Source organism: Vespa mandarinia, chromosome 12 (assembly GCF_050613455.1).
Source record: "Vespa mandarinia isolate Hongniang chromosome 12, ASM5061345v1, whole genome shotgun sequence".
Lineage (NCBI taxonomy): Eukaryota > Metazoa > Arthropoda > Insecta > Hymenoptera > Vespidae > Vespa > Vespa mandarinia.
The window spans coordinates 4581803-4600000 of NC_140821.1; the positions used below are offsets into that span (position 1 = coordinate 4581803).

The 18198-nt window shown below is 28.1% G+C and overlaps 2 protein-coding genes across 2 annotated transcripts in view; both read left to right on the plus strand.

The window, feature by feature from the left end:
• Positions 1-87: 87 nt before the first annotated feature.
• On the plus strand, positions 88-3631 carry Nurf-38 (Inorganic pyrophosphatase Nurf-38). Its single transcript, XM_035883924.2, has 9 exons — positions 88-142; positions 236-452; positions 1257-1492; positions 1972-2058; positions 2138-2201; positions 2291-2353; positions 2435-2648; positions 2730-2839; positions 3147-3631. Exons 1-9 carry the CDS (start codon positions 128-130, stop codon positions 3176-3178), a joined length of 1038 nt encoding a protein of 345 aa, XP_035739817.2. The 5' UTR covers positions 88-127; the 3' UTR covers positions 3179-3631.
• Positions 3632-5474: 1843 nt separating this feature from the next.
• The window catches only part of Cow (Proteoglycan Cow), a 153744-nt gene continuing 141020 nt past the window's right edge, over positions 5475-18198 (plus strand). The window contains exon 1 of the mRNA XM_035883989.2: positions 5475-5980. Within this exon, the coding sequence (XP_035739882.1) occupies positions 5879-5980 (102 nt within the window). The 5' untranslated portion in view covers positions 5475-5878. The remainder of the gene's footprint in view (positions 5981-18198) is intronic.

Consider the following 18198-nt stretch of genomic DNA (forward strand, 5'->3'; position numbering starts at 1 on the left):
ATAATTGATTTCAATGTGCGCGCGTAAAAGTTATATTCTGATTGGTCTAAGTCGCTTATAATGGATGAATAATATATTTGTTAATACTGTCTACCATTTTATTCGAATGTGTTCAAGTTAACGTTATATGTTAATGTACAAAGTAATATATTAATCATTTATAAATATATAAAATATTTTACTATTAACTTCAAGAAAATCATCTTTTACCTTTACATCTATTTCTTCTAAGCAGTCACAGATGTCAGGATTGATCAGAATGCCATTGGTAACGTTGCACGTGTTACATTCGTTTGGTTTAAATAAGTTCACCATTCCATTGAGATTAGCAGTAACCGGCCATCTGGTTAGAACGCGGAAGTGTGCTATTTATCAAGAATTTGCTAGAAAAATGTCTTACACAATCATCGAAAGGGGTAGTTTGAACACGACAGATTATAGGATATATTTTAGTAAGTTATTAAAAACATAACCTTAAAAACATAAATTCGTTTTTCGGTGTTTTATAAATTTGGCCTTTGATCGCAAAAGGTCACGTTGCGGGCATACGAGTATATTGTCTTGCATGTCATATGTAATTAATAATCTCTATCGTATCCTCTAATTATATTGTTATTATTATTATTTTCTTATAATTTCAAGTCATTCGTAATGCATTTTGCAAAGGATATTACAAATTCTGACAATTATCGACTTTTTTTTCTCTTTTTTTAAATATCACTTACGATTTATTTTATGATGAATAATTTTTTGAATTTTTCAATATTGGTATATATAATGTAATTATAATATTTTCTTGTACGTATACATATATATTTTCTTTTTTTGTTGTATTAATTGTATTAGTTGTATATTTCGAGATTGGCTTAAATGTCGTGTAGTGACATTTACCTTTAGTGAAAGTAAAATGTTTTAAGAATGTTAAAAAAAACTATTTTGTTTATTTTGCTCGTTTACGTACTTATTCATCTATTCGCTCGTCGGTATTTAACATTCAAATTAATAATTCTTTAATATATAAATTAAACATATGAATAAAATTATTTAAGTAACTAATAATTATATTTTTAATTGACAATTCTGCATTGCAAATTGAAATATATTTAAATGATAAAATAATATTGACAATATTTACTGAAGCTTTTTGTAAACAATATATAATTTCATTAAAAATTAGATAAAATAATTGAATTTTGATAATTAAATAAAAATTCTAAAATATATATTTCTACAACAAAACGATTTGGATATTACAGAAAACGAAGATGGTCCAATTTCTCCCTTCCATGACATTCCTCTTTATGCCGACGAGACAAATAAGATTTTTAATATGGTTGTTGAAATACCACGATGGACAAACGCAAAAATGGAGATTAATCGTGTAGAGTCATTAAATCCTATTAAACAAGATACTAAAAAAGGCAAATTAAGATATGTTGCTAATTGTTTTCCTCACCACGGTTATATATGGAATTATGGTGCTCTTCCTCAGGTATTATTTTATTTTATTTTATTTTATTTTATTTTATTTTATATATATACAAAAAAAAAAAAAAAAAAAAAAAAAAAAAAAAAAAAAAAAAAAAAAAAATCATTTCAATACAAGTGTAAAGTGATCCCTTATTTTTTGTTAATAGTTTTATCATTTTACATATGTAAGAAGTGAAGTATTTGATTTAAGCTCAAGATTTAAATGTATATATACTCTGTGTAATAGTTGTTATCATACTACATATGTAGTAATGGTAGTTCAAGGATAAGAATTATCAAATGTCACTCTAGTTATTTCTTACATCATAATGCTACTTTTAACTATGACATAAGCAATTTATTTCCATTCTTATTTTTCTTCTTTTATTTATTAAAATTTTATTGAAATTCCTTTTCATAATTATTTATTATAAAAGTCATTGTTATGAAAATAAGAAAAAAAGTAAATAATTAGTTTTATATCTTATGTTGTAATTCTAGACATGGGAAAATCCAGAAGTACTGGATGAAGCAACTGGATGTAAAGGAGACAATGATCCAATTGATGTTCTTGAAATAGGTTATAAAGTAAGAAAATACTTATTTTATACAATTATATATAGCATAGTTCTTATTTAATGTCTAATAAATGATTTTATTAACACAGGTTGCTAAAAGAGGTGAAGTTTTAAAAGTCAAAGTACTTGGAGCTGTTGCTCTTATTGATGAGGGTAATAATGTATTTTTTTTTATTTTTAATAAAACAATTCAAATTACTTATTGCCTTTGTAAAATATCGACATTTCAATAATTATTTCAGGAGAAACTGACTGGAAGATTATTGTGATAGATGTAAATGATCCTTTAGCAGATCAAATGAATGGTAAACGTCATTTCTGTGTATAATTCATTTATTTTTTGTTCTTGGTAAAAATCTTATTAAGAAATTAATTTCTTTCTTCAGATATAGCTGATATGGAAAAACATTTTCCTGGTTTAATGAAAGCTACAATTGAATGGTTTAAAATTTATAAAATTCCGGATGGTAAACCAGAAAATCAATTTGCCTTTAATGGTGAAGCTAAGTCAAAAGACTTTGCGTTACATATTATCGAAGAAGTAAATCAACATTGGCAATATCTTATTAAAAAAGATTCACCTACTTCTGGAATCTCATGGTTAGTGAACACAAATAAGAACAAAAATAAGAACTTAGATTTTTATAGAAAATATAATTATATAAATGTTTTTATTTGTAGTACGAATGTAACTATAGATGGTAGTCCATATAAAATAACTTTGAAAGCTGCTGAAGAGATAGTAGAGAAAGCTCCAGAAAAAGGAGAATCACAAAAGACGGAGCCTATTGGTAAGATTCAAAAAAACCAATTAAATAAATATATATACATTAATACATATTATGTATTGTGTTTATGTGCATATAAATATCATATACATTTTTTGTCCCATTTAACAAGATTATTTTTTCCAGTTAACAAAATTTTCTTCTTTCCTCTGCTACACAAGTTATAATCTTTTAATAACTCAATTGATTAACAATATTTAATATTGAATCTTATTGTTGTAACAACATTAAATATTAAATTGGTTATCATTATTTGTATGTAACATGTTTATTAAAATTTTATTTACTTGATATTTTTTTATGATTTCAGTTAATAAGTGGCATTACGTTCACCTTAAATGAAGATAAATGGGTATTTATAACGCAGCAAATTATCATGAAGTTGACACTGATGATGCTCTATTTGCTGGCATTTAATAGAGCAATTTCCTACTTTTCATTTTTACACTAAATTAATGCATTAGTTATCAATATATTCTCACTAATTGTAGATAATATTTAATATCATTAGCAGTACTATAGTAATAAAACGTGCAACACACTAAATTCAATGTTTTAAAATTGACAAATGAGATAATATAACAAGAATTAATATTAATTATTATCACTTATATATGGACAATGAAGCACCACTGTTGATTAAGTCGATATAATGAAATTATAAAAACAGCACGATAACTTTGCTACGGCACTGCATGATTACTAACGTTTTCACTTTGAAAACAAGCCTCATGTTGTAACAGGTTGTGATATATTTACACAAAGTAGCTGAGTAAAGGGTTCTATTAGGTGAAAGTATGTGTTTATTTTTCTTTAACTATTTCCAAATATAATAAAGGTATTTCCTTTGTATAGATATAATTTCTTCAAATTAATGGTTATATCTCTGTATTCTATATTTCAATATAACCCTTCGTCAACATCAGAGATTCAAATTTAAACTAAAGTTTTATGATGTATGTCATTTTAAAGGTAGTACTCCAGAACGATATTACGTTCTTACTTTTGCCGATCTTGTCGATGTTCGTCGAAAGCTCGTAGTACTTGGTCCGTTTGCATTCCGTGATAAGTACTCTCCAAGGAGACATTCGCATTCGTTTTAAAGTTTAGTTGTACGTATTTTATGACCTATTGCCCATCCTTCTTCTCTATAGGAATTTAGATGATATACATATACACTGTAGTAATAATAAAATTTTTGAGGAGGTTAGGAAGGTTCTTACTAAATTGTTTACTTCTATCACGGATATAATCAATCGAATAATGCGGTGAAACTAAAAACAATAGAGATGGAGACGTGATATATATTTTGTATTCTTATCGAAGAGGTAGGGGTAAATGGTGATGAGTGGTGGGAGACTCGGAGGGGGGGAAGTGAGAATGAGAGAGAGAGAGAGAGAGGGGACAAGAGATTGGTTGGTTCTCTTGTAGAGAGAGAAACTTGAAATAGTTATGCCAGACGTAGTAAATCGTCGCGCTGTTGTAGTTAAATTTAAAAAAAGGTTAGACTCTCCTACACGAAATAACCTTCTACTTCGTCGTTTCTCAAGGAAAGAAAATTTATTTTGCAAAAGGAATGTTCGCATGACGTGTATTCTGGATCCAAGTCCCGCGGGAAACGTTCATACGCCTTTTTTTTACGGAAAACAACGGAAGAAGACAAGATGTAGGACGATAGGTACGGTAAGGTACATAAGAAGATAGATTACGATGTACATACATATGTTTTTATGTACGTATCTCGTTTAAAATGGAAAGTTCTTCTTACATCGTTCAGTGCCAAGATGAACACGACTGATCTTATATTTTATAAGAGAATTGGTAACATTGAAAAATATAAATGTTTCTTCATGTAACGTATGCGTTATATCTGTATATGTGTTACTTTATTATTAAATAAAATAAAATAAAAAAAATAATAAAAAAAGAAATATATTTTATATCTAAAGATTTTTTTTATGTCTCTACCATCATCTGTCTGTCTTTGTCAGTGTTTGTAAATGTTAGGCTGCTGGTACCGATCATATCTCTCGAGGTTGTTAAAAAGAAGAAACAAAAGAATTGAAGTAGGTAGGTAAAATAGGTGAGAGGGGTAGTGAGGGAAGGAGGGAGGACGAAGTCACAGGTTGGCAGGTACCACTTTTAGGTCGAGCGTGAGACGCAGGAAAGAGTTCCTGCGTTCCTGCCGAATTGTCTGACCCTCTCTCTCTCTATATATATATATCCATACATACATACATACAAACATACATATATAAATCTTTCTCCCTCTGTTTGCGCGCGCGCGCATACACCTTCTCTCCTCCTTTCCCTCAGGTAAATCGAGCAGGTGGAGGTATTGACTACCGTGACGTAGGCCCCGAGCGCGCTCGCGCGTTTCTCTTCATTCTCTTTCGGAACGAAGACCGTTGAGAGACCTATAGAGAAAGAGAGAAAGAAAGAGAGAGAGAGAGAAAGTAGAAGACAAGGACGTGAGTTCGTATAAATCTGACAAGGATAGAACGAACGTTAAACTGAGCACGACGCGGAGTGGTTCTTCGGTCTGCTCCCACCATTTCGCGGCGATACGAGCCAACCAATCAGGGAACGCGTTGTCGCCGTAGCACACAGCCGTGTCGCGGTGGCGTCGTCGTCGGCGTTCCGACCGGCGCAGTCACAATTCCTTCGACCGTCGAGCGGAACGTTTCCGCTTTGCGCGTGGACGGTACCGAAGTGAATACGGATATTCTGTTAAGCGCGCGATATTGGGTTCGCGACAGCTTTTTTATTGGTGATTATATTTCGCGTTTAACGACGACGAATATTTGAATTCTCTCGTTCGTTCGTTCGTTCGTTCGTTCATTCATTTCTTCGTTCGTTCGTTCGTTCGTTCGTTCATTTCTTCGTTCATTCGTTCGTTCTTTACGCGATTCGTGGTAAGTGCTGTTTCTTCGAGGGATTGTTTGTCCTCCTGTCAGTAAGGAAGGAAGGAAGGAAGGGAGGAAGGAAGGAAGGAAGGAAGGAAGGAAATAGGAAGTAAAGAGTAGAAGAAGAAGACAAACCATGAGATTTTCTTGGTTATTCCTAGTATCGGTACTTCTCGTTCTTGTCACCGAAGCTAGGTGCAAACGAAAATTCGACGGTGACTTTGAATTCGACGAAGAGGTAAGTTTTACTTTGTTATATTCATTATATCTATCTATCGAGAAGAAAGCTAATATTTCTGTTTTTTTTTGTTTCTTTTTTTTTCTTTCTTTCTTTTTGATAAATAGACGGAATAACGCCGGTAAAGCCGGTCAAATCGTAAAACGCAAAAATGTCACGTATTTTATTTCGTCCTTCGTCGAAATAATATGATTCTCCAACGATGCGATTGTATCGCCCGCCTTTTTTTCTCCCGTCACTTTGCTCTCGCTTTCTTTTTTTTCTTTTTTCTTTTTCTTTTTTGTATACGTATATGCGTATATGTATATATATATATATATATATATATATATATATATATATATAATATATATAGTTATTACATGTATGATGATTTATTTAGATTGAACTTTTTCTTTTGATTTCAAACAGCTTTTTTCTTACCACGAGGATAACTTTTAGATATAGATTTTAAGATACTTTTTTTTTTCTTTTTTATTTTTTTCTTTTTTCTTTTATCGACATAAACGAACATCATAAGACACGTAATTACGTTTATAACTTTTTTTTTCTTTTTTTCTTCTTTTGTAGGTTATATAAATAATTTAATTAGTTACTTTATAAACTATATTTGCTATAATTAAGCTTTATTTGTCTCTAATCCGAACGTAACATCTTACATATATAAAAACAAATTGAATAGTATTAGTATATATATCAATCGAACATCTATTAATATTATAACGATGTTTGGTCGTCGTATAAAGGTATCTTAATGAAAATATCCAATCGTAAAACTGGTTCATTATCTCGAACGAGTGGTAGATATTTTTAATTTCGTCTAGTTAACTGGTTGATTTAAATAATACATGTTATCGATATTTAATTGTTTATTTTCCTATTTGCATAGCTTTCGAGTTAACGCGTATACATGCATGCATATATATATATATATGTACGTATGTATATACGTACAGTAAATGTGTACACATATGGCGTATATGAATGCAATACATAATTTGTAAACAACGTTAAATAGGTAGAAACTATCCTTTGATTTTCCCTTGGTGAAAGGATAGTATGTACGAATTTAGTAGGATCACTCTGATCAATTGCACATTGCGAATTTCCTTTTGCTTATAATTTGTTCATAATTAACTGATATATTCGTAATTACGTCTATTTACAAAGGACATTGGATCTTTGTAGCTATTGAATATATATATATTGTGTGAAGTTTATATTTTAAAGAAATTTAATATAAAATTTTGTTATTTTTATAGCTTTCTATTCTTCTTTTTTTTATGACCATAATATCACAAAGTCATAAGAAATAGATATATAATATTATGAAGTCATTTTATTAATAATTAATAATTAATTTATTACGATATACGAATATACATTATAACTATGTAGAATTATGTGAAATTATATCATTATTTTCATTTAGAAATCCATTTAAAGATACTTATAAACATATTATTATCAATTAAAAATAATATGAAAACAAAATAAATAATATAACCCTTTGCAATATAAAGTTATTATTAATCATTGTTAAAAACCGTACTATATATTATATGTTTGTGAATTTTATCTATGATACTCATTGAATAAAAATAATAATATTGTTTGATATGTTTCCAATTTTCTTATACTATTAATTATAATAATATTCGTATTACACACACACACACACACACACACATATATATAATAAATAGTGTAATAGGTGTTAACTATAGTTACAATGTCTTTCAAATCAATATTCATTTTGATGGAATCCTACAATTGTGCATCGTTGATCGTTCTCGCTCAAAAATACATACATATATACAAACATACATACATACATACATACATACATACATACATACATACATACATACATACATACATACATACATACATACATATATACATACGAACATACATGCATACATACATTTCATATATATACGTATATGCAACATGCATACGTATGTACGTTCACATTACGGCTGGCCAACTCGAACTTTCGACGATTGTTCCGAAAAGCTCGAATTGTCATTGTCAGAGGGAAAGCTTCGATCTCTGGCCGAATTGAAAGTTCGAAACAAACTGACAAGGAACCCGATCAACCAACCAACCAACCAACCAACCAACCAACCAACCAACCAACCAACCAACCAACCAACCAACCATTGGTTAGATGAAATCGACGAAAGATGTAAATAGCAATTTCTTTCTTTCTTTCTTTCTCCTTTCCCCTCCCCACCTTTTTTTTTCCTCCCACGCTATATATTTTTTGCACGGTTGATCTTTGCCACTGTTATTTTCAGATTTCACACGTACACTAGTATAGAAAATGGATTATTTTTTTATTTATTTTGTTTTCGTTTCTTTTTGAAAAAGAAAAGAAAGAGAGAAAAGCAAAGATAAGAAAAGAAAAGGAAAGAAAAGGAAAGAAAAGGAAAAGAGTATTTGTTTGAAGTTTTAAAGCGAAATAAGAGAATTGACGTAATAATGTCTGCAGTAAGTACTTATATATCGATTGTTCGGTCATGTAATAGAAAAGAATCAGTTATCTATTCGTGGAATAAACATTATCGTGACCCACTGCGACGTTTTCATTGTCTATACGTTGATTTCCCTTTTTTTTTCTCTTTCCTTTTCCTCCTCCTCCTCCTCCTCCTCCTCCTCTTCTTCCGACCACTATTTTCCCATTACTACCCCAAGTCACGTCTAATATTAGTTGTATTGTTTTTAGCACGTTTCAATACGTTCGTTAGAATTTTCACCTTTTTGTTACGCAAATCGATAGGATTGTTCATATCGATTTTTAATGACAATTGCGAGGTAATCCAGTGATTTTTTTTTTTTTTTTTTTTTTTTTCTAATGGAAATATTTTTCAATTGTTAAATATATGTGTATATATGTGTTCTTATTAAATCATTGATATATTGTAATAATTGATAATGAAGATTTGTAATTATTGAATAATTTATTGAATATTTGTATTAATTTTAGTATATATATATATATATATATATATACACATATATATATATATATATGTATATATATATATACATATATATATATATATATATATATATATATATATATATTATTTTGTCTTGAAAGAAATTTTTGTTTCATTTTTTTTCTTCCCTTTTATTTTTTTTTTAAACAAAGTTTTACGTATCTTTTGTTATGAATATAGAAAAAAAAAAAGATAAAATAAATAAATAGATTAGTTTTCAGTTAATTAAGAATTCAAGGATACATATTCAAACAGGATTTCACAGGTCCATCGTGTACTCTTTATCAGACCTTTCGTTTTACAATCGATGTATGTTTCATTCCAAAGGCAAAAGCATCGATTAACTTTTCCCACATGTTCGTGATACGCAACCGCATCTCGTAAAATAATTACAGCAACACGAGTATCGATAATCACCAATCAACGAGTATTTGATATCGTTATACCAACACAAATGTTTAAAGTCCTTGTTATTGAAATATTTTCTTTATATATATATATATCTTTAAGAATTTTAGATAATTTCAAATTATATGTCTACCTAATTTTTATTTTACCTTCTTTTTTATTTTGTATTTTTAATTATTTATTTTTATATTAAAAACAAAATCATAATTAAACGAACGAATTTTACATTATAAACTCACGGTTTAATTTTATTTTAAGATTTAATTTTATTTAAAGATATATCCTTAGAATTAGATATTATATATAGAATTAATACATATATATATACATATATATTATATATATATTATATATATATATAAAATTATATATATATAATTATATATATAAATAAGTTAATTTTTTATGAACTCGTATGAACGTAGAAATTCGTATGAATTTTTTAAATATATTTCTTAATTCTAATATTATTCTAATATTATTCTTATCATAGGAATGATTTTAAATTTAAATTACATGCTCTCATTTTTTTTCTTTATAATTTAATTTCTATATTAAAAATAAAATTATTCAAATATGAACTATAATTAAACGAATAAAGTTTATTAGATTATACAGAAATTATAGTTTAATTTGATTTTAGAGATATTCTCGTAACTCGAAATTAAATTCAAGATTGAATCTTTTTTTTTTTCTTTTTCTTTTTTTTGTTAGACGTATATTTATCGAATCGATGAGATTAATTATGTTTAGCACGATCTTGTATGAATGTACACGTTTCTTGAATAAATTTTCTTATTCGTTTTTTTTTTTTTTTTTTTTTTTTGGATAAGAAAGGGGTTGGATGGAGAACTAAAAAGAGATAGAAAATGAATGAAAAAAACATGTCTTCATTGGATATACAAATACGTAGATATTATTATAATTTTTGTTGCTATCGACGTAACTTTCATAGTACAAGTTCATAAAGATTCTGTTTTTAGCATTTACTCGAAGAAAAACGTTCGCTTTTGTTGAAATATTTTAGAACGTTCTTTTCGACTTTGTCACGCGAATATAGTATCCATGTATGTATGTATGTATGTATGTATGTGTATATATATATATATATATATATATATATATATATATATATGCGTGTGTATGTGTGTGTATTTTAGATGTCTATGCATCATTCACGTGTACTCGACCGTGCGTGTATCTGAGGGATTTAAATCGAGGACATCGAGGCAAGAAGTTTATTTATATTTATATATTCCTGTGAAAGTTAATCGACGATCGAATATTTTCTTTTCGTATAAAGTAAAAGTCTACATTTCAATTCTAAAGTAAAATGTTAGTAGATTCATCGCGTTAAATTTTTAATCCTTAAAAATATATACGCGTGTATTTTGTATTGCATAATTATGTACATTAATTTGTGCAAATAATTAATATTAATATATGCAAATAATTTCGGGGGGTTTTTTATTTTTTAAATTATAATAAAAATTATAATTTTGTATTTTTATTCTTAAAAAAAAAAAATTTATTCTATTAATAATATTATATTATGAAATAAATAATATAATATACTGTATAAATCCAATTACTATGTTACACTATGTTACTATGTTACAATATTTTACTTACAGTATAATACATTATTATACTGTATTATTTCAGTATAATAATATTATATTGTTTATAGAGTATTATAAAATAATATTTTTATTCCCAAGAAATTATTAGGGAAACTATTATTATAAATTTAATCATAAATCACATTATATACTATGCATATACATTACAAATACTGTACAAGTAAACTAATTAAAAAATAAACTAATTGTTCCAAAAACTAAATTATAAATCATGTGTTATACTGTAGAGTATTATTACAAAAATGTAGTTATTCTTGTTCAATTATTGTTTCGAAAATAAATATATTAAATTAATGACTGATTTGGGATTTAATTAATATAATAGTAATAATAGTAATAATAATATTTTATTATATATTATATTACAAAAGTATAGTATTAAAAAAAAATTTATATACAATATATAATAGTATATATTTTTTGGACAAAGAAATATTATGTTAATATAAAAAATATTTTAGTTTTGTTTTTCAATGTAATTTCGTTGAAAAATAAAATAAACAAAGAATATTACCTATAGTAATTATCTATTATAATCTATGTTAGAAAATTAGCTTTCTAGAGTAGTTAGTTTAGTTTTTTAATGTAGTTTCGTTGAAAAAAAAGAAAAAAAATGGACAAAACAAAAAGGAACAGTAAATTACGAATAATCTATTATAATCTGTTAGAAGATTAGCTTTATTTTTTAGAATAGTTAGTTTAGTTTTTGTAATGTAGTCTCGTTGAAGAGGAAGAAAAAAAAAAGAATATTACTTATAGTAAATCACGAATAATCTATTATAATCGATTAGAAGATAAGAAATCACGAAAGTTTTATAAAAGCAATCATGAGAGTAGAATGATTGCATTCTGGTGCATTGCAGCAATAGTAAAGGCAGGTGAGGTAAATCGAAGCGGATCGTGGCAGGTGGTAGGAATCTCGGGAATGTCGACTGACACCTCTGGTAACATTTGCCAACTCTCGTCTTGTCACATCCATTCGACTTACGATCCTACCTCCTACTTTCGCGCTACGATCTTCCTCGGTTTATTGTTTACGAGCTTCGGTTAAGTGCATGTAAGACGAGATGCATCGCGAGAATGAGATTGTTTCAAGACTTACCTACAACGTTTATGTACTTTATCACTTACCTATATCCTCTTCACTTTCTTTCATATATATATGTATATATATATATATATTTATTTATTTATTTATTTATATATATATATTTATTTTTATATATATATATATATGTATATATATATATATATACGTACATATGTATATGTGTAGGTATACATGTTTTATTCTTGTCATCAGCCCTTAAATGTGATCGTGAAATTATAATATTATATATATACATATTAATGTTTAATGTTACGTGATGTATAGAACCTAATGTATAATATTAGTAATTTTAATTTTTCATCGAATTTTGTAGAAAAAAAAGTATGTCTAATATAATTCGTTCGATAACAAATATTACTTTGTAATATGGATGAATACAAGGAATCCTTTTTTTTTTTCTTTTTTTTTCTCTTTTTTAATTAAAAAATTTTTTTTTCTCCTTCAAAATATTAACAATGAGAAGTTGCTTTGAATATTTTTCAAATATTTTTGAATAAATATTTTCAATGTTAATTATGTAATAAGGGGTTAAAATTTAAAACACACATGTAGAATTATATTATTTGATATATAATATAATTAATATTGTAGTATACTTAACTATTTACATATATAGACATTATCTATGTTATAATAAATCTGCTATTTATAGTATTATAAATATATATATATATATATATATATATATATATATATATGTATTAACATTAGAGAGAGAAAGAAAGAGGGGAGAGGGAGGGAGAGAGAAATAATAATAGTATAATATTGATAATATTATATATGTGATAATATTTTTTTAAGACATTAAAAAAAATCATTGAATTTATGACACAAACATTTCCATCAATTTCACATTGTCAGATATATCCTATATTACGTTAGCACATGCAATTAGAGAATGATTCATACGTTAGTAATCCGTGTCTTGAGCTTCGATTACCTTTTCAACCTACCTATCTACCCCATCATAATTTATCTAAGAAAAGCATAAAAAAAAAAGAGAAAGAAAAAAGAAGAAAAAACTGTATGCCTCACCTACGTCCACCCACGCGTTAAACTCAAGGTAATATTCACTATGAATAAGAGAATAAGATAGATATAGAAGCTATGGAAGAATTTCCCCCTATTTACACACACACACATATATATATATATATATTTTCGTCGATAAATAAGGAACCCATGACACTTTCATCCAACTTGAAATTATTATTAATGTGTGGAAAGACAATATATGTTATTATGATACTTCAAGAGGAGACTTACTTTTAGGGACAATGGAAAATATCAAGGACGACTTTGTGTATGTAGAGAGAAAGAAAGAAAGAAAGAGGGAGAGAGAGAGAGTGTGGGAGGGAGAGAGAAAGAGAGAGAGAGAGAGAATCGACTGACTGCATTTTAAAACAGTCGTCTCCTTGCCAGTATTGCCACGGTGACAATGGCCTTTTGTAACTTTTATGCTATAGGCTGAATTATTAAATTCCAGTACGATGACTATGAACGGTGAAAGGGTGGGGAAAGATAGATAGAGAGAGAGAGAGAGAGAGAGAGAGAGAGAGAGAGAGAGAGAGAGAGAGAGAGTGAGAATGAGAATGATGGGGAGCGGGTAGAGGTGGAGGGACAGGGGTTGGATGGATCGGCCCGTCGGGAGGTGGAGGAGAAGGGAGTAGGAGTCTGCGTTCTTTCGAGTCGTATCCTTGAATTATCCCGTCGCCGATTGAGTCTGCCTTTTTTCGGCAGTGCTCTGCAGCTAAGAAGAAGACAAGAAAAAGAGATATATATATATAGAGAGAGAGTGAGAGAGAGAGAAGGAAAGAAAAAGAGGGTGAGAGAGGGAGAAAGAGAGGGAAAGATAAAGGAAACAAAAGGATGAGAAGGAAAGGAAGAAAGAAAAGAAAGGAGGAGGCTATGCCTTCCGCCTGCACTGCGGCCCGCATGAATATTAGAATGGACCACCATGACGACGACTATGTGGACCATATAGCATTGAGAAGAAACTATTATATATATATATATATATATATATATATATATATATACACGTATATATAATATATGTGTTTGTACGATATACGCATATATTTATATATATGATAGTAAAATTCTCTATGTACAAAAGACATTCGTTTTTCATATGTAATAATATATTGTTTAATATATCGTGGAATTTATTTACAATTAGTGGGCAAGCATTGTTGGAAGTTTTTACTTTGTTGATTTTTTTTTTCTTTTTATTTATTTACTTTTTTAATGGGAAATTTGTTACGATTGTTATTATTTCATCTTTATAAAGATGCGATTTTTTTATTTTATTATTATTGAAAATGTGCAGTGAAAAATGTTAGAATGTGTTAGTAACATTGGAACATTTTTTCTTTTAATAATATATTGTATGTAAGAGAAATTCGGTTTTATGTGTAACATATTGTTATATATATATTATGTGATTTTCGATTTATTAGTTCTTTCTTTCATTTTATTTTCCTTCTTAATTCGTTGATTTTTTTATGGGAATTTTTTGAAGCAATTTTATTCTTTTGTTTCGGTGAAGATACGAATTTTTGTATATATATATATATATATATATATATATATATATATATATATATATATATAATTATATAGGCAATTTACTTTATTGGGAGATAAGATATACGGGGATAGTTCATTGTCGAACTTTTTATATTAGACTTATTGCTTATTATAGAGTTTTATTCTTGTTATACAGTAAATGTCATGAATGAAATCGTTGGAGCTTTTTTAATAGTGAAAAATTTAGTTCAGGTCATTGTACATCAGTGATTCTCCTGGTTCATGCGTTAAATATTGAAGTATTTTACTTTACGAAGATCAATGAAGGCCAACAGCTTTTATATTTTATTTGTTTATCATATATTCTGTGATAAATTCTCGATGATAAATTTTTAATATTTATTTTAATACGAAAGAATATATATATATATATGTCTATTTTAACATGGTTTTTTTTTTTAATTTTCATAACATTCAATTTTTATTATTTAGTTTTTATTATTTTTATTATTTTCATTTTAGAAATTATTAACATTATTTTATATTTTTTTATTATAGAATATATAGGATCGCGAAAAGATAAAATTGTGGATACATACTATGTATAATAATAATAATAATAATAATGTATATTGATGACGTCAAATTACTGAAAAAAATACATGGATATAAAAAAAAATATATATATATATCTCATTAAATCAAATATATACATACATATAATCTTTTTAATGAAATATTTGATCGACTTTGTCGAGTTTCTTAGATAACGTTAGCGAATCAATCGTTAGGTCAGTATTAAATCGCGACGAGTATTAAATTGCCAAAGGCGTCGTAGTGTTTCCACCATTGAACTTTCGTAATGGTGGTCGGGCCCTTTTGTCGACCGGTTGGACATGTCGATTTGCTGTTGTCTCCTCGGGCAATCAATAGTTTTCCAATTTTCCAAAGACAAGTAGTCGTCGTTGTCTCCGTCGTCTCCGTCGTCTCCGTCGTCTCCATCGTCTCCGTCGTCTCCTTCGTCTCCGTTGTCATCGTCTTCGTCGTCATCATCTTCGTCGTCTCCGTTGTGTCGCGTAGTTTCAAACAGATATTGCCTTCGTGATGTTCGATTGTATGATGTGTCTGGAAGAAGAATAGATTGTTACTGTAAAATTAGTATTGCCCGGGCAATACCGATGTCTTCCGTTTCACAAACTTTCATCTATCGATGGTTAGACGAATTTATCGACCTAAATTCAAGAATATCCTATAGATATGCTTTATTCCATTGTTCTTTTTTTGTATTTCGTTTCATTTCGTTTCGTTTTTTTTTTTTTTTTTTTCGTTTCATTTCTCTATTTTTCTTTTTTCGATAGTACAATATTATTCTTCAAATATTATAGATGGACTAATTGTAATACAATGAAGCCCAGCATAATATCTTGAAATTCATGAATATTAGAACATGATAGATTTACTTTATTTTTTATTCTCTTTCTCTTTCTCTCTTTATTTCTTTTTTCGTTTCATTTGTTTATATTTTTAGTTCAAATATTGTAATATTATTATAATATACGTTCTATTATATTTTTATTATATTACATTGTTATAATACTATGCTCGACTATAAGAATAGTTCTACGGTAATTATTCGATGAGCTGTAATACAGTAGAATCCCTTTATGATGCAGGTTCATATAAGGGTTCTATGTACTGTATAACATAATATCAAAATTGTAACTGGTGTTCGTATAACATAAGAACGAAAAAGGGATTCGTATTAAATAACTGTACAAGGTATTCTATATAATTCATATAATCGCTTTAAATTTCTCTGTTGATTCTGATGATATAAAAATATATTCGAGGACGAAGTTTCATCGTTCATAGGAAAAAGAAAAAAAAAAAAAAAAGAAAAAAGAAATCATCCTACAATGATATGGAAATAGTATAATCTAATATGACTCATAACATGGAACGTATCTCCTATGCTATAGAAGTACTACCTCTGTAGTAATTCGACTCCACGATTCGAGATTACATCGGAACGTTAGCTATGTAATATATCCCTACATATATGTGTATGTGTATATATATATATATATATATATATATATGTATGTATATGTATAGAGAATAAGAAGAATCATTTTCACGATGATATAAGAAACGTAAAGTTTGTTAATTTGTTTCGCCGTACTTCCAAGTGAAATTACTAGCGACCCGATTGTTAAATTAATCCCACGGGAGAGGAGAAGCTTTTGGCTCCTGCGCGTAATCACAATCCTGGATCTACTTTACATCGAAGCTTCGCACAAAACGATTGAGAAACTCAGCGGAAAGTTTCATCTCGGCCGTGTAATCTCCGAGCAGCGTGAAATCTACGAGGGCAACTTTGCAAGAGAGAAAGAAAGAGACAGAGAGGGAAAGAGGGGGAGGAGAGAGAGAGAGAGAGAGAGAGAGAGAGAGAGATACTGGTTGATTATGAATTAAGAGCCAGTTGAATATCTTATTTGTTAGGAGTAGTAGAACTTAAAAAAAAAAAGAAAAAAAAAAAAGAATTGGTTAAAAAAAATTTTACGATTTCACATGTAAAATATTTTAATAGTACGTGATAGAAAAACCAACTTCCGGTTTTTATCGGAAGTTCAATGATATTTAATTTTCCTTATAGAACACTCCGTAATTTTTTTTTTTTTTTTTTTTTTTTTTAACTAGCTATTTCAATCAGTTAAATTTAAAAAATAAATTATTATTAAACAAATATAGGCTATAAATTATTAAGTAAAGTTAAAAATTAACTTTATGAGATGTGTTACGTAGGCAGAAACAGTAATACTAATTTTAATATTACTCGTCTATAATGAAACTTGAGTTCAGAAGAATTACAGATGGACTGTAGAAGAATTTTCGTTGTAATTGGAAGTCGGTCGTTTTATTTAATATTATTAAAATATTTGACATATGAAATTATGTAATTTTTTTTCAAGTATATTCTTCTTTGTTATGGCTCTTAACTAAAAAGATATTCAATTGATCTCTTAATTTATTATCGTCTTATATAAAACGATGATGATGATCATTTTTTTCTTTTCGAACAATCTCTCTCTCTCTCTGTTTCTCTCTCTTTCTGTCTCTATCTATTAATCTATATCGTTTCAAGATACATTGAACAAAAACGAAAATACAAAATGTAATGATTTTTCGATTTAAATCGAGACTAATTCACGTGAAATTTTTCTTCTTATCAAAGAGAATCGATTCATCGTCTGCTTATGTATATATAAATGTATATATAAATGTATGTATAAATGTGCATGCATATTTACATTTATACGCGTTCAACTTGGCTGTTGTTGCGTGATAAAACGTTGCGTTAAAGGGAGTATAAAGGTCCTACCTTGGTCATTAGCGAATATAATCCGCGATAAGTCTGAATCGTGTGGGATAAAACGAACACCAAGATGAGAAACAATGGCGTCGTCGACGTATTTGAGAGAGAGACTAATTTTCTTTTAATTTAATAATTATATA